The sequence below is a fragment of the Crotalus tigris genome, unplaced genomic scaffold (genome assembly GCF_016545835.1).
Source record: "Crotalus tigris isolate CLP2741 ecotype Arizona unplaced genomic scaffold, ASM1654583v1 scf7180000018397.643900, whole genome shotgun sequence".
Classification (NCBI taxonomy): domain Eukaryota; kingdom Metazoa; phylum Chordata; class Lepidosauria; order Squamata; family Viperidae; genus Crotalus; species Crotalus tigris.
In genome coordinates this window covers 126962-145146 of record NW_024096982.1, presented here as the reverse complement: position 1 = coordinate 145146, position 18185 = coordinate 126962, and the positions used below count along the sequence as shown (strand labels likewise).

Here is an 18185-nt window from a genome sequence, read left to right as displayed (position 1 = left end):
TATTATATCATTAACATTTTATCCCATGTTTTCTTCAAAGCCTGTTGGATATTATTTTATTCCTTAGATTTACATCCAACTTTAACTCCAGTTGGCAAAGTCTGCACATATCATACTCCCTTGTCCAATTAATTCTGCACACCCCTATAAAGTAAATTGAATGGTGAGATAGTTGGCCAAATAATCTAGTGAGTTTCTGTGATTGAATGTTATTTGCATCTCACTGATCTTATCTAATTCCAATCATTACAGGACTTATTTGAAACTTGAAGCTGATTTTTGGTAAAGTCTCTGAAGTGAATTATTATAATGAAATTATTTAAAAAAATTAAAGAGCAACAGAGCAATCCCCCAAAGTTGTTTTTTTTAAAAAAAGAACTAAATAATAAATGCTAACTCAAAAAGGAGGTATACTTTGCATTAAACTCAAAAGTATTCCTAAGTAGCCCCTGGAGAAAAAAATATGTCCTAAAAATGTTCTAAAGGTTTGCATTCTGAGTTTTTTACTTACTAAGAACAAAGATATTGTCATTTGTGTTCACTATTAGTTATTCTACACTGCTGCAGAGGAAGTCCTCTGGCATGCATTAAGAACTCTGCAGAAAAGCAGAAATTTCTATCATTGGGGCTGAAGCTCAGTCAATCTCAGGAAAGTAATCAAGAATTTGTGGTCACCTAGTGGCCTACTGGATTTTTGCAGCTCATATCCCAACTAAAGCACTCATGTCTACAAAGTGCAGTTAGATTTCTATCACTGCTGGCAATAAATAAACAAGAATACTATCCTAGAATGAACTACAGTACTGAAACTGTAGTTTGGGAGCAATGTGCTTCAGAGATATCCTATTGTAAAGCAATGTGGTGTTCTTGAAACATCAGGCGAGGACAATATAGCACATGCAAGAGATTGATTTTCACCATATATTGTACCATGTTAAGGAAACATTGATTGAGGTAATCAGTCTTTTATCTCTAGTAAGGGAAAGCAGGTATTTTGTTTAAAATTCTATGGTTCATAGGCATGCTGCAAAACAATGATACCAGCCTCTAATACAGGGGTCTTCAAACTTGGCCCTTTTATGACTTGTGGACTTCAACTCCCAGAATTCATCAACCAGGCACGCTAGCTGAGGAATTCTGGGAGTTGAAGTCCACAAGTCATAAAAAGGCAAAGTTTGAAGACCCCTGCTCTAATATATTTACAAGAATGCAGCTAAAACCCATATAAAAATAAATATAAAAATAGTGACTGCTGAGAAGAAATGCCAAGATAACTTTGGTTAATAAAAGAAAGTGATGAGCAATCTCACCACTTGTTATTCAGTCAATTCCAATTCTTCATGACCCAACGCAGGGGTAGGCAACCTTGGCTCTTTTATGACTTGTGGACTTCAATTCCCAGAATTCCTGAGCCAGCATGGCTCAGCTTTGAAACCTCTCCCTTTCCCCTCAGCATGGCTGGCTCAGAAACTCTGGGAGTTGAAGTCATAAAAGAGCCAAGGTTGCCTACCCCTGACCTAATGGATATCATTTCATCACGTTGAGGAACTATTTCTAGTGTTGGATTAAAGTCTTCATCCTGGTTCATCCAAGCTGGGAATAAATAAGCAACATGGCGACTGCTTTGGGAAGAAGGTTACAGTTTATTGAAGAGGCAGAAAGATGGTTCTTGCAGGAAAGACCAGAGAAAAGGGCTGAGCACATGTGTAGTAGGTTTTTATACCCCCTCTAGCCTTTTGTTTGGAATAGTTTCCTGTTCCTGTGGCATGAACTTTGAGGCTATTTCTGAGTGTTTTTCTAGGCTTTGATATTTGTGGTTTAATCTTATTATATCCTGCTTCCCTGGTGATGGGGCTAATGACTCCTAGAGTTTGGGTGAGGTATGCAGATTTTAAGTCTCTTTGTCTTGACAAACTTTCTGATGGTTTAACATTTGCATTTGTATAGGGCTGGCTCCTATTTGGGACAGAGAGATTTGGGGGCAGAGTTGGCTCCTGCTTTTAAAAATTCTTTTCAGGAAAAATATATTTTTCTGCCCTTTTAATATTTCCTTCTCTGGGGCTCTGACTTCCCACACTAGTGTCCTCTAAGCCGGGCTTTTTTTTTTTTTTACTAGCCACAGCCAACACAGAGGTTAATTGGTGAATAGGCAATCATTTTGTGAGGGTGCACAAATTCTCAACATTTCAAATGTATGTCCAAACCAAAAGCCTCCTCCCTTCAGTAATTTCTTGTGAAAACAAAATCTCTGAATTCAAGATGAAAAGAATGGATTTTTTTAGGTCCAAACTTTTCTTTCACTTCCTCCCATTGCACAGAAAAGGAAGATGTGCACTATCAGCTCTCAACTTTAAATTCCCAGCCGGAACGTAAAGTCTGGACTAGAATTGATCAAACTGTTTTAAATGCACACCTGTGTTTGAATTGTTTTATTGTTCGCTTGGCCACTGCATCTGTAAGTTGCTTATTTGAAGTCACTTCTGAGTACACTTAAGTAGCATGATACGATCCTATGTATGTAAACTTAGTGGTACTTTGCTCCGCAATAAAAAGGCACGGAAGGGTACAAAACCAGACTCCAAAGGCCTCAAGAATACCCATCGCTTTGCCGCTCTAGCGCCCACAGACGTGCAACTCTCTGGTTCCAGCCTGTGGTTAGTCTAGACCATGGGAAAAGAGAAACTCTATTGTTATCAGGCGGTAGCCAACTCTAGCACTGGCCTCCGGCGCACTCTATAGTCACAACCCGCCCACCAAGAGCAACCGCAGAGTAGCGTCCCCCTGGCGGGGATTAGTTTGGTAATGCTGACAAGTACCGGTGGGTCTGGTTTCTTGAGGTGTTAGGGCAATTCCCTCTGGGCAACGCGAAATCGAGGTGAAGCCCGGAAAGCCTCTGAGGTAAAAGCGGGCGCGACGGCCAAGCGACTCAATTTAGAGCGCGAAGCAGATCGGACGCGACTGGAACCAGCGAGCGCGAGCGAGAAGAGGAAGGAAGGGAGAGCCAGGAGAGGGGAGGGGGCGGGGAGAGAAGCGGCTGAGCAAAGTCCGGGGAGAGTAGGCGTTGGGCGACCCCTTACAGGGCACGCGCGCTTAAAAAGGCGTGAGACGCGGGGGGGGGGGAGAGGAAAGTTTTGGAAGCGGTTGGAATTTGGCGGGAGGGAAGGCAGCGATGCGCTGCGTTGGTGTCCCCAGCTGTTGCACAAGCACTAGGGCTCGCCCGCTGACATCCTACCTTCCTGCCGTGGCTTATCAGTCCAAAAGACTATGGTGCCCACAAAACAGGGCAAGGCTTGCCTAAGCTCTCGCTACTCGCTGGGATCCGTCTGCAGTCAGTTTACACCGCTTACTCTCCTCCGGTCGTTGGCTTCGCAGGCAGAGCCGACTTTAACATGTGCCGACGCCAGGGGATAGGAGTACTTTTTAGAGCCAGCAAATGTCACAGAAGTCGTCAGCGGGCTTCCCAGATACTCCGCCGCACTGGTGGTTGGTGCCAGTGCAAATACTGGGCTTAGGTAGAATTTATTCCCCAGTTTCAGCAGATGGTCAAGTGCCTGAATCAATAATGTTTATACTGTAGCTTAAAAACGTCTGAGAAGAGAATCGTGTTAGTCTATGGTAGCTCGAAACCCGGAGTCTTGTAGGGCCGTTTTCTACTAAAAGGCATTTATTTGCTTTAGTGAACTACAACTCACTTCAGATGTACAGACTAATATATGATTTAAATTAGACTTGGGAGTGAAGAGGAGGGAGAGAGATGACATATAGGACAGATTACACATGCTCTATCAGTAATTATACTGAGTTACATTATATTGGGACCTTTGAGATGGCCTGAAATCTTTTAATGTAGGTGAGCTCAGCTGTCTCTCATTCAGTTGTACTGGGGACTTTTATTTGTTTCCCCCAAATCTGTAATGATTAAAATCACAGGTTGAAATGCTGGTATTACTTTGAGTCTGATGTGAAATCTATGTCTATTAATTAGACATAGACAATTTGTGCAAATTGTCCTATGTAGCATTCAAAAGGGCATTGCTGGCAGATGGAGGAAGAGTGTGCGAAGGCACTGCTAACCTTGTGTGTGAAGTTATTGAAACTAGTTTGCTACACATTTCATGGGGAAGAGAGAAGACTTGCTTAATCATTTCCCCCAGTAGTTCTTCCCAAGGAGATTTGCCTGATACAAACTGATACTTGTTGGTACCAGGTGGAGTCTTATTTTTTCAGATTTTTATTTAATCGTTAATTATTGTAAATTGATTTATTTAAAATCTTTTTATCATAACCGTTTATTGAATCTTTCAGAGTAGCTCTCAGGGTCTGTTCAAAATGCAATCAAGTTTTTCTTGAGTTTATTTTTAGTCTCAGTTTTATTTAAGTGTATGCGTTTTGTGAGTAGAACGTTTTTTTATATTGAAAATAGAATTCCAAACTCATAAAATAAATAAAAAGATGAATGTGCCTAAAATATGAATAACAAATTGTGTTTTTCAATATATGCAAATGGTTACAATTAGAACACTTAAGAAAAAAATGGTACATTTCTGTATTAGCTCCTTTTTTGCATTTTGAGCATAGATGTCTCCTGCAGGCCTATCTCTTTATTGAGTTGCTATCAAAAACTTTTTTTTATCAATTTTAGAACTGAGTTCTTACATTATTTCTATTAAATGCATGCTATAATATTGGCTTAGTGATTTAAAGAGGCACTATCAAAATATTCTAAAATAAAAGGAGTGTTTTTCCCAATAGTCTCTATTACATCTATTTACATTCTGTTAAAATAATCATACGTTCAAATATTAAACCACTTTTTAAACTGAAAATGAAGAAAAAGATAAAACAGAAAACCAATAGGAAAATTAAAAAGATTATTAACATAATTAGAAGCAGAATTTTGGGAAGGATGGAAGGAAAGAGAAGAGGACGTTCTGCAGAAAAATGGGTAGACTTCACTATAATGGTGATAATTCCACTACTGGAATTAAAAGATGAAGCTGCAGAAATACCATCCTGGAGAAATTCTATCTATGTGGTCACCAAATAACAACAACAGACTTGGTGGCATAAAATCAATCAATCAATCAATCAATCAATCAGTCAATATTCTTATGCAAAAAATTAGTACTTAGGCACAATTATTCAAATGCAGTAAAAATTCATACATGATATGACATATATTATGATATGTACAGATGCAAGTTAGCATAAGTTACCTTGTGGTAAGATGGGCGGCCAATAAATTTTATAAATAAATTAATAAATTATTTTTAAAGAAGTATCTTTAAGTTGCTACAATTACTCAAGAACTCTAATTCATTTTTATCTTTCTAGAATAGCATTTGCATTGCCAACTAATACTAGATTAACAGTATTAAAACATGTAGGTAGACTAAGGATAGTAGATGTTATTATTCAAATTATTTGCTGTGTTAAAAAGTGATACAAAAAGTGGAAGCTATTTTCTGAATGCTTAGCCCTTTGGCTAATAAGAGTTATGAAACCACACAGAATGATTTTTTTTTAACAGTAATGGCTGAATGGTGTAGATTTCTCCAATTCACTAAATTTCTTTTAACATATAAAATTTTAGTTTTAATAGTTTATCATCTCATACTATTGTTCTACCAAAACACCAAAAAATAAGCAACTCTGAATGAGTGTAATAGAGATGCCCCTACATACAAAATAATTATAAAAATTGGTCTTTGATAATAATATATGGTGCAAAACAGAAACTCTCATCCTCTTATCAATTCATTTTGGATCAAGCCATGCAATGTTGATCTTATTCTTGCCTATCATCTATATGTTGGGAATGAAAAATGTTTTGCATAATAGATATTTTTGTATAATTTTATTAAAAATCTTTTTAAAGATTTTTTAAAAAATCATATTAACATAAGAAAAAGAAGAAATCAAAGAGAAAGCTAAGAATGCAAGAAAGAAAAAGTAAAAGAAAAATAGAAAAGAAAGAAAAGATACAAAGTAGTAGCTTCTGATCTTTGTAGCAATTGTAAATACAATTATAAATTTACCTCTTATTCTACAGTTACAACATAATCTTTCTATAATCTATTTTGTCTAATCAAAACCATGAATCATAAGTTCATTTTTTTCTTTCATGCAAAAAGGCTAAAAGAGGTTTCCAGTGAGCAATGAATGTATATATTATCTTTTCTCTGATCAAAGAAGTCATTTTATCATCTCAACAAGTTCCATCATCTTCACCAACTATTCTATTCCCCCATTGTAGTAAATGCCGAATCTTTCCATCTTTGTGCATACAATAATCTCAGTGCTGTTATGTAAAAACCAAAGTTCCATGACTTCATAATATTAATAGTTGACTTAAAATAAATTACATTATTCCTTAGTGTTACTGGAAAGCTAGTATTTAAATATACATTTATTGTTTTGAATGACTGATATTCAGAAAGTCCCTACTAGAATAAAGCATCTGAAAATAACAGATATTAAAACAGTAAGAAATTAGGATTCTATTATTGCATTATATCTCCATTTAATTAAGTACTGGAGATAATTATGTCAATGGGGGCATAAATTACTGACTAAATTTTAGCAGACAATAATGAAATATTTAAAGTGCAGGTAATTTAAGTAAATATTCTATTCCTATTTTTATAGCTTGCAATAAGTATACTTTAAGGAATATAAGTATATCATAGAAGAGAAAAACATTAGATAAAAATAAGAGTCATAGTAATGTGAATGTAATTTAATGTTATTGGAAAATAGCAGTAACAATTATTAGGAGTTTCTGAAAATTTGCTATCTTAGAATCAGTTTTTATTAAGAAAAGCAAATAATTAAAGCATATTCACAATGCACTTAATGTATGCTTACTCTAAAGTAAATCCATTATGCTCAGCAGTGTGTGCTTTTAAGATTTCACCTATAAAGTTTTTTAAGCTACAAACCTCTGTAGCTTATTCCTATTCTCTATAAGCTGATTCAGGTTCTACAATCATCACGGTGTCAAACTCACTGCGTCACTGACGTGTATTTATGAGTTACAGAGTCCCAAAGTTGTGTCATCACCATTTGTAACCTTTTCAGCTAGCTTTTGACAAACAAAGTGAATGGGGGAAGCCAGATTCATTTAACAACTGCATGGTTAATCTAATAACTGCAGTGATTTGTTTAACAACGGTGTCAGAAAAGGTTATAAAATGGGGCAAAACTCAATTAACAACTGTCTTGCTTAGTAATGGAAATTTTGGGCTCAATTGTGGTCATAAGTCAAGGGCTATCTGTAGTTTGAATTTGAAGACTTTCTGAGGGGTGAACACGGTACTGCAACATCTAGTAGAAAAGAATACCCATAATATAGGACAATTCCTCTATGCAGCATTTATCAATTTCAAATCAGTTTCCAGCATAGTATCTAGAAGTACATTATGGTATAAATTTAAAAAATACCACAGTTGACAAATGTCTACTCTTGCTCCTCATTAAAGTGCATGAATATATGATTTTGAAGGTTACGTGCAGTAGTCAAGGATATGTCATAAAGGAAATACGCATAAGCAAGGGAGTTAGGGATGTGTAGTGGCTCTAGTTTTATTCAACTGCTATATAGACTCCTTAGGTCTTCATTTAAATAACTCTATATTTTATATATGTCTAAATTATATCCCAAAGACATACAAATTTATTATAATTCTGTCATTAACCTCCATTGGCCTTAAAAGAGCTTTGAAATCACTTTTGTATGTATTGAGGAGTAACAAAAAATAAATAACACCAAGAATACGATTCTTATTTTTTTTTAAATGCAGAAAACAGAGAAGCTGTAACTTAGGTAGGCAGTCCATTCATTTTTAGATATCTAGGAATAGTTTTTCAATTTTCAGAAAGCAGAAACATAACCTGAAGAAGCTTCTTGGATGTGAAGCAACATGTTTTCAAAGAAAAAAAAAAACAAGGAAGTCCAATTGCCTTTTGGAAAAAGCACTTTGAGGACACCCTATTGACCTAAATGATTGACAATCTCCATAGACATCCACCTGGACTACCTTCCTCAATACACAGAGATCTGCATCAGCTTTACAAACTTATTGTTTACCATGCTGCAATTATATTGTTAGCAGCTAAAGCTCGAGCACCGTTGTTATATGGAACTTATTTAGGACCATATGACGGCCTTAGAAAAGATTCAAACAAAATTTCTAAATAGCATCTTCCAGGTTACCTGCTGGTTCCAAATGCAGTATTTTGCAGGAAGTAGGAGCCAGTAGATTCTTTGTATAACTATCTTTACTTAACAGTTAAAACTATGCAACAATCCCAGTGAACATCTAATATTGGCAAACAACTACAAATCTTCCTGGGAAATAGTGATCCAAAAGAAATTGGGCTCTTAACCTTAGAGTCAGATCATGTTATATTAGTACTAAGACAAAAGATCTTAAAATAGTAGGTCAAACTGAAATTGCTGCTTTGTTTCCTAATAATATAAGCTAATAACCAAATTTTAGTTCCTAAACCAGCTTTTTACTTATATCACAGTTCCCAAAGTCAGGAGAGCCTTACCTTTAGCTCAGTTTAATGTTCTCTGCACAACTGTCCTGGAAGGGAAATATAGGAAAATCCCCCCACAAAAGCTGGTGGTGCCCCTGCGACATGGGTACCATAGCTCATGTTCTACAGTATACTGCCAGTTCTGCGAGAACATTCACCACCAGCTGATTACCCCTTTTTTATCTATATGTCCGGGGCACTTTGATAATTTTTATCACGTCTGTACCAAACTAAATTTCATGTACAGTACAGTACAGACTAATTTTAATGTCAGGTGGTGGTTTCTTTGTTTTTTAGTTGGATGGAAAAACGGAATATGCAAGGGAGGGGTGTTCCTTTTCTTACTAATTAAGGAAATAAATTTGATTCAGTTCAAAATTTTGGCTCTTCTCAAATTATTTACAATGAAAGACCTATATGAATATAAATAAAAATCATAATACATTTTTATAACTGCCATTTTATTTTTAGATGGCTAAATCCAAAGTTGAATCCTAATACAAATGTTGTGGCACTATTTTTCCTATTCTTTTTTCTTGGCTCCTCTATCATGCCTTTCCTTGAATGAAAATATTTGTTGAAAAGACAGAATGTAAGACAACATGATAATTACATTACTGAGCGTAGAATGTAATATGTTGGCTGGAGTCTGTTCTAATCTATGGTTCATCCTTTTATTGATAGTAAAGTGATACAAGGAATTAACAATGAGATCATATGTTGTCATAGCTTCAATCTTCTAAAATATAAATCCAGCAATCTTTGTAGTATTCTATAATGATGCTAGTTTTTCATGTCACTTAAACTGTATATCTCATTCTATAAAAGATTTTGATTTGGGTGTTATCATTTCAAACTGTAAACTATACTAGTTTTTCAAAATCTTGTTTTACAAATATTGGCGGCAGCAATAATTTAAAATTTTAATTTGCTGTTTACAATAAGGGCACATATCTTGTTTTCAAATTGTTTAGGAAACCCATCACATGTTTTTCCTGTGAAGGTATCTCCTTCCAATACCATTCTATTACATTAATATGTTCTCTGGAATAAATTCATTATAAGTTCTCATTGAGCATTGGCATGTTGTATCTCATTGTTAAATAGAGAATGGACTCTATAATATCATCTGTATTCTTTAGCTGCTGCACATTGAAATTGGAAATGATGGATCAGCTAATTTTCAGGAAAGCAAGTCCACCTTGACTGAATCTCTTGTTTAGGATCACCAGACTGGAAAACTACAGAATTAGAAAAGTACAAGTGGTGCTAGCAGCAAAATATTGTAATACAATGTGATCCTGCTTAGTGTACCTGTTGTACCTTCTTTCAAGATTCCCTGAAGTTATCCTCCACTGACACAGCCTTCTAACTTGCACATTGAATATAAAAGCTGAAACTCCAGGTTACTGTGGAGTTTCTAAACTGGAGAAAAAAGCAATAAGTAATATTGCAGAGTTTTGTACTTTTGACTACCTTGATTGAAAGCTCATGTTCATAAACCATTAATTACTGCAAGCACATCTTATGAAGACATGATGTACATTAAGAAGACATGGAAATCAGCTCTTGATAGTCTATTTCAATCATTGCATGGATATACAATAATTGTGCTGAATCATGTTGGGGAGCTGAGAGTGGCTTTTTTTAAACACAATCTTATAGCTTATAGGCAAACTATTAGTCTCTTAAATTTGTTCCATACTAAAGAAAACTGAAAACAGACTGGGGGCTAGTTATTTTTTTTGATAGAATCTCACATGAATTGTGTTAAGATTTCAAATTACCCCAGCTGCATTAATCTGTAGAAAATACCACTCAATCCTACTACAACAAAGACTCTATATACTGCCCAACTCAGATTAAACAATTTGCTCATTATCATCCCTTATTCCCAATATTCTCTGGAAACATTTTTAAATTGTAGTTCAGTGCCAATCAGGAAATAACATACTCACCTTTTTATGTTTATGCATTCTTTTTCATATATTCCATTTGTTTCTTCTTTCAACTTAAGTTTTTTTTCTGCATATTTATCTTATATTAGAGCAGCGGTTCTCAACCTGTGGGTCGGGACCCCATTTGGGGTCGAACGACCATTTCATAGGGGTCGCCAAACAACGCAGTCCACCATTTTTTTCCCCTTTTCTTTAGCTGTGCTACTCCCTTTTATTCTGTTGGCTTTTGAAAGCCAATAGAATAGACTCTCTTGAATAGAATCCAATTCTATTGGCTTTCAAAAGCCAATAGCAATTGTCCAGGCTGTCTCTGCCCTGCTGAGCCTGCCAAAAGTCCCATTCTGCAAACGGTGCTGCACCAGTTGAGTAGTCCTTGACTTACGACCGGTTGAGTAGTCCTCGACTTACGACCGGTTGAGTAGTCCTCGACTTACGACCGGTTGGGGGTCACGGCATTAAAAAGGTTGAGAACCACTGTATTAGAGGAATTTTAGAGGCCTTTCTCCTAGGTTTTGTTTGTTTTTGCAAAGGAGGATATGTATACTTTTTTTGTACTGTTGCATAGCCTTGCAAATTTTCAAAGTATAAAAGTTGGAAATAATATCGATGGAATGATTCTACTGCTGGAATAAAAAGTATTGTTCTGAAAAATAAGGGAGTGGTATACAGTTAGCCATCGCTTTATGTCCAGTTGAAGAATTTTGTGGGGGTTGTTGAGAATGGAACCTTCTGAGGGTTGACTTTTTATACTCAGCATACTTTCAAGATTAAGCTCCTGTGGTTGAATTCAGCACGGAAAAATCAGTGAGTCACATTTCCATTGAAAATATTTTTTTGTCAGTTTGTCAGGCAAGTTTTTGTAACATGCTTAGAGCTGGTAAATCAACTTGAATGTGTTTGGAGGTACCTTTATTTAAACATTTTGTATACCATAGTGCGGTTGATTAGGCAATAGTACTTAAATATGCTGCAGGTACAACAATACAAATGCAGAAAGTTCTAAAGCATACAAAGATAAAAACTAACTTCTTTATCTTACTCCTTTTCCCTGGAGGAAACAACAAAATAGCAATAGCATTTAGACTTATATACTGCCTCACAGTGCTTTACAGACCTCTCTAAGCAGTTTACAGACTTAGCATATTGCCCCCAACAATCTGGGTCCTCATTTTACTGACCACAGAAGGATGGGAGGCTGAGTCAACCTTGAACCACTCACAATTGAACTCCTGGAGTGAGCAGTGAGTTAGCCTTCAGTACAGCATTCTAACCACTGCACTACTATTACTACGACTCTCTTCAGTTTTCCATCCCAATTAGTGTAATTAAACAAGGACTACTTCTAATATCAAGTGGTAGGGATACTCAATATATTTTGATACATACTTTGATATTTTTATAATATAAATAGTTTATGCGTCCAGTGAAAATTATTAGAACATATATGAGAAAAAGTCAGTCCTGAACATGTGAATAATTAGGAATATCTAATTGTAACACTGTATAGTAGTAAAGAGTGATGATCGCTTTATAGTCTAAAGAACCTATAAAATATTTTAAATAAACATTACCTCAAATTCTGGAAACTGGCCCATCTGGCTCAGTGGAAATGTATTACATATTTTGAAAGCCTAGAAAGTTATAGCAGCAGCGAAAGTTGAAAGTACATAATCCTATACTTTTCATTCAGACTTACTGAGTGTAGTGGATTTTATTCCCATTTAATATGTATAAGTTTATATCTTTAAAGTACTTGCATTTCTATAAGTTCCATTCGTTTCACTATGCAATTCATATCCCTGAATCATCTATATTAATATTATTGACACCATATCCTATTTATATTTCACAGTAAACATAGCTGAATATGTTAGATATACTTTGAAAAGGTATCAATTAACTATGCATATTGTGTATCTTTGATATATTATAGACTGATTATGGATGAGGTGCCCAAAACCAGTAATAACAATTCATCAACATCTCCACAAATAGCATCTTTACAAGGTACCACTCTACAGGAAGCTCAACTTTCTCATGTTTCTCAACAGGTAAAAACAGCTAACTGTGAGCAGTCTCTTGAAGGAGTTTTAAGTAGGCTACTGCGGAGTTTTCCTTTCTAATGTTTGCTTTCTAAATAACTTCAATAAGTATGTATATGTACTCAAAGGGTCTTGGGTAATCATGTACTTCCAGAAGAAAACTCAAAATACCATATATACAAATATATTATAATATATTTGCATACTCCATAATATCTGAACACTTATTCTCTACTGATTTTAGAAGGTCCATCTAGTTCTAGTCCATCTGAACTAGTTTAGCAGTGAAATGGAGAATTGGTTTTCTCTGGAATATACCCAATACTTTTGAAAACCCAAGTTTTTAATTTAAAATATTTCTGAAAAGATGTTTTCAAATATCAGAATCATAAATATGCTAAACTTAAAAACTGAATTATAATTATTGTGTTTAAAAATATTTGCTCCCAAGAAAGTATCTACTTCTTGCATAATGAATAAAAAATAATTACATGGAATCATAGGGTCAAAAGGGACATTGAAGGCCTTCTAGTCCAACCTCCTGTTGAAACATGGTCACATCCATATAGTTTTCTTGGTACAGGTTTACCTTTATTCTCTTCTTCAACTTTCTAATAACGTTTTCTTGCTCAAATATTAACCAGGCCAGTCCTATTTCATTTTCTGAGATCAGCCAGAGTTGGCTAGGTGCTGCCATCTGTTGAGGCCTTCAGCAAATATATCAGGAGGAAAATAATGATGCATCACAAATAATGCAACACCAAGCATTGACATTACATTGTCTCCACTCCCTTTTGTGGACATTATTCATGTGCTTAAGATATTTTGAACAGAGAGGTGCACTACTTATATTTGCTGATTCTAAAATTAGTGTTGCAAATTCTTTAAATTTTAAGAAATTCTTACCCAATAAAATTTAAACAACAGCACAACAATAGTATCTGAGAAAGCTTTATAATTTATGGAGGGCTGTTAGTAATTTATATCTCTACCATGGGTTAACAGGATTAAAACACCTAAAAAAATAGAGCCAGATTAAAAACAAACATTAAGATACATGAGTTGAACACAGCAATAATAAAATATTCCTATTCCAAGCAGCCATAAAGTCCCAGAAAGTTGTATGCATAAATCCCCCTAAAAGTTCGGTTGACTTTGATTGCTTCCTAAAACTCAAGAATGTGGGAACAAATGGATTTATTTTTTTTTGGTTTCCCTGTGTGTAATGCTTTTCATGAAGAGTTCTGCATGAGACTATGGATAAATGTTTCTTTGCTTTTTGAAACAGTTTAAATAAGCTATTAGATTTAGTAAATGAGATTAGCAAATACTGAAACGTGGCAAAGATGACAACTGAAGATCTGATGTACTCTTATATAAAGTACATATAGTTCTTAGAATACATCCTCAGAATTATATTTGTTTGACTGGGTTTTTTTTCAATTTTTTTTTTTGAAGAAAAAATATTTTTCATTTTTCAATACATTTAATACTTTCAATACGTTATAAAAAATACCTTTGAAATAAATTCATACATATAACCTTAGGTGTCGCTCGTCCATCTCCCCCTCCGACTGCATCCGCCCTCTCTACCTTCCTTCCTTACTTCCCTCCTCCCTCTCTCCTCTCTTCACCTCTCTCCCCTCATCCCTTCCTCCCATCCTACTTCCTTCCATCCCTTCCTCCTCCCCTCTCATCCCTCTTTGGATACAGTTCAGGGGAAATACATGAGCGGCACCTCTCTCAAAATTACTCTATCTATTTTATATATTAATATTTCTGTTTATCTAACCTACTTAATCCCACCCAATATTTCAATATGGACAGCTGACTTAATGTTCAGTGGAGGTACTTGTAGCTGCTAAATTGAAGGTAGATTCTACCTCCACCTCCTTGCTCTCTGCTCTCGACTCATCCATCTTTTTGGTTATCATATTGATATATTATTCTTGTTGTGTTCCTTTGTTATTGTTTATTTTATTGTTCTATTATTTTCTTTCTGTTGCATTCCTTTCCTTTCCTTCCTTTTTATTATTAAGCCTCAGAATAGCCCATGGTGAGATAAGTGACAAATAAATTTAACAAATAAAATAAAAATAATAAACTAACATTAAGCCCTGCTGGGTCTCAACTGAAATGTTATTTATGTATGAGTTTATTAACTGTACTTTCCATTTCATGATTGTGGATATGGATACTAAACTACTTATTTCTCTTAGATGTCTCTTAGAGGTCCAGCTCCACTAACAGTGGTACATCTGTCTGGAGATCAGGTCCAGGGAGTCATTCATACAGCTCAGACCTCCACTGTGATTCATTCCCCACAAGGACAATCAATACAGGTATGTTGTTCATATCCATATGTAACTTATTTTCAGTTTTTACTAAAAGTTTGTATTTATATATTTTAGCCTTTCATTAAAAAAAAATTCCCCCTCAAGTAAAGCTTGAGTTCTGGTGAGTTTATGGACAAGTTCATGCAATTTTCTTGCAGCAGTACAGAAATAAAACTTAAATAGCAGAGGTCTATACAAGTAATTGATGGTTAATTGTATTATTTATAAAAGCGAACATGTATTTATTGGTTGGTTGGTTGGTTTATAACAATATAAACTCAAATACTTTTGCCATCTAATGAGAAGAGAGCACTTATTAAAAAAGATCCTGATGTTGGGAAAGATTGAAGACAAAAGAAGAAGGGAACAGCAGCTAATGAGACCACTAGATAGTGTCATTGATGCAATGAACATGAATTTGGGCAAATTCCAGGAGACAGTGAAGGACAGGGGAGTGCTGGCATTCTGTGGTCCATGGTATCACAAAGAATTGGACATGAGTTAGTGACTGATCAACAGCAACACCTAATAAATTATCAAAGATGTGTAATGGTGGGTCAAACATTACTTGGAAATCTAATCATTCTGAAAGTATATTTTATCACCTTTGGTGGACATCTAAGAAAGTTAAGAGTTACTGGAATCAAATATATACTTTAATACAGAGAATTCTTTTAAAAAATGTACAGTTGAAACTGGAGATTTTTCTTTTGTTTGATGGATAAGCATTGGGAGAAAAAAAATCAGACTTTGTTTTTATATATAATAATTGCAGTGAGACTTGCACAGAGATGGAAAGACTTACAAATTCCCACAATGGAAGAATGGATAGTGAAGTTAATGGAACTGGCTGGTGAAATTAACTACCTTGATTAAAGAAAAGCCTTTGTCTAGCTTTGTTTCTATGTGAAACAACTTTTGGACTTTTTGGTGGAAACCAAAAAAATGCTATATTAATTTTGGGAATTGATTGTATGAATTATTTATCATTATATAATGTGTATTATTGAATTTTATATCAAAAGGTTAATATAGTTTATATTTTAATTGTATTGAATTTTTTCTTTTTTCTTTTCTTGCACATTTCCCTTTCCATTTTTTTTGCGTTCTTACGCAAAATTTGGATTTGTAATGTTTCGCAGTTGTGACTTGAGCCTGCTTAACGCCCCTAGTTTTGGATAGCTGTCAAGGCTTCTTTGATTGGCACTTGGGTGAACAGGGATATGACATCGAAGCTCACGAGTAGGTCGCTGGGCTGTAAGTTTTGTTTCTTTATGATCTCTAAGAAATGGAATGAATTTTTTACGTGTGAGGTGATGGATTCTGCATAGGGCTGTAGTTGTTTGGCAAGAAATTTGGATAGGTTTTGTAGAGGTGAGCCTATGGAGCTGACTATGGGTCTAAGTGGGGTTCCTTCTTTGTGTATCTTGGGGAGACCATAGAGCTTAGGGCATCTGGATGATTTCTCTCTGGGAATGATTCTTTGCTGGATCTCTTCGCTAATGGGGGAGGCTTTTATTTTGGATCTGGTGGTTTTTTCCAGGTAGGTGGTGGGATCTGTGTTTAGGGGTTTGTATGTAGAGTCTTGGAGTAGGTTGGTTAATTTGGTTTGGTAGTCAGATGTGTTCATAACCATCGTGGCATTGCCCTTGTCTGCTGGTAAGATTATTATGCTGGTGTCTTCTTTCAGGTTACGTAGTGCTGTCGGTTCTTCTTTGGGTAAGTTGCTTTTGGGTGGCTTGCTGGTGCAGAGGATGTTGATGATTTCGAGTCTGATTCTGTTAGCGTCGTCGGGGTTGATTTTGGTCAGGCTGGTTTCAACTCCACATATAATGGTTTCAGTGGGGATGTGTTTGGGAGCGACTGCAAAGTTGAATCCTTTGGAAAGGACATTGGTTTCGGCTTTGGTGAGGAAACCCAAAGCCACACCAATGATGAGGCACAACCACAAACCAGAAGCCAGACCACAGCTGCATCATTAGCCACTTTAAACCCCTCCAATCCATACATGAAGCAAACTGACACCCACCATGAAGATGAGGCACGACCACGAACGCGAAGCCAAAAAATAGCAATGCAGCTCACCATTTTAAATCCCCCTGCAACTCAGACTAATCTGAGCACAACAAAGCCCCCACCCAAACAGAACACTCCCCCAGCCAATCAGAGCACAGCCAACCCCCCAGCCAATCAGAGCACAGCCAACCCCCCAGCCAATCAGAGCACAGCCAAGCTCCTAACCAATCAGAACACACCTCCATCCAATCAGAACACAGCCAAGCTCTCATGCAATCAGTTCATACCCCCACTGGCAGTTAAAAGGAGGAAACAGCTACAATCACACATTGCTCCTAGAAGCACGAAGCCGAAAGCACCAGCCTGAAGATGACGAATGGGACTTTGTCGAAACGTCGCCAAGACACTTCCAATTTTACGTGGGAGAAAACCCGAATAACCAAAGACCTATATACAAACACCCGCAAAAACCTCAGAAAACATATATATACATGTATACATACATGCATACATACATACATACATATATAAACTATTTTGTAGAAATTTTATAAAATATATTTAAAAGAATGAAACCGAAACTGGTTTACAAGTAGAATTAAAAATTACAGCTTACAAAAAGGCGATGGAAGAAATGGATTTACAAATTTAGGATGATAATTCAAAAATTGGGAAAAAATACTAATAACATACCAGATGAGTGATCTGGACTATTTCTTATATTGAATTTACAAGAGGGGTTTGCTAAAGTACAAAGGGGGCTTGATAAAGATGAAGAAAAGAATTTTGGGAGAAGAGGACGAGTATGAGAAGACAGGTGCTAGAACTTTCTTTGAAGAATTTAAAGCCTTTGCAGAAAGAAGAAAAAATACATACTTGATTTGTTTGACCAAAATTAATGGTGTGTTATTTGGTCAGATGTTTAATGGCTTCTTGATTAGGACTGGATGACAATGGTTACTTTTGATAGTATTTTAATTGTTTTTTGAGTAGGACTGAATTTTGATTATTTGAAGAGAGAAAATAGGGATTTGTTTAAAGGGTAAAAGAAAGATTCAGATTGGGTGTAATATTAATGTTGTTATTTCTGATAACCCGTACTGGATGCTTGCTGTTTAATAGGGAGAGATGGGTTTTTAGAGATGAGTTTATAGAAATTGTGATGAGATATGGAATGAAGAGATCTTTGTTTTTACTTTAACAGTAAAGGTAAGTCCTTAATGTTGATTATACTTGCTGGGGTTGAAAGGGGGAGTTCTTTTTATCTTTTCCTTTTTATGCACTTTTTA

General features: G+C 35.7%; 1 protein-coding gene across 2 annotated transcripts in view; it reads left to right on the top strand.

Moving 5' to 3' along the window:
- Positions 1–1833: 1833 nt before the first annotated feature.
- Positions 1834–18185, top strand: part of ATF1 (activating transcription factor 1) — a 35571-nt gene continuing 19219 nt past the window's right edge. Inside the window, exons 1-3 of one of the 2 annotated variants that reach the window (XM_039352030.1) lie at positions 1834–1880; positions 12436–12553; positions 14764–14886. In XM_039352030.1, the coding sequence (XP_039207964.1) occupies positions 1849–1880; positions 12436–12553; positions 14764–14886 (273 nt within the window). In that variant the 5' untranslated portion in view covers positions 1834–1848. Of the gene's footprint in view, positions 1881–2459; positions 2899–12435; positions 12554–14763; positions 14887–18185 lie in introns of those variants that run through there. The other variant, XM_039352031.1, reaches the window with a different exon arrangement.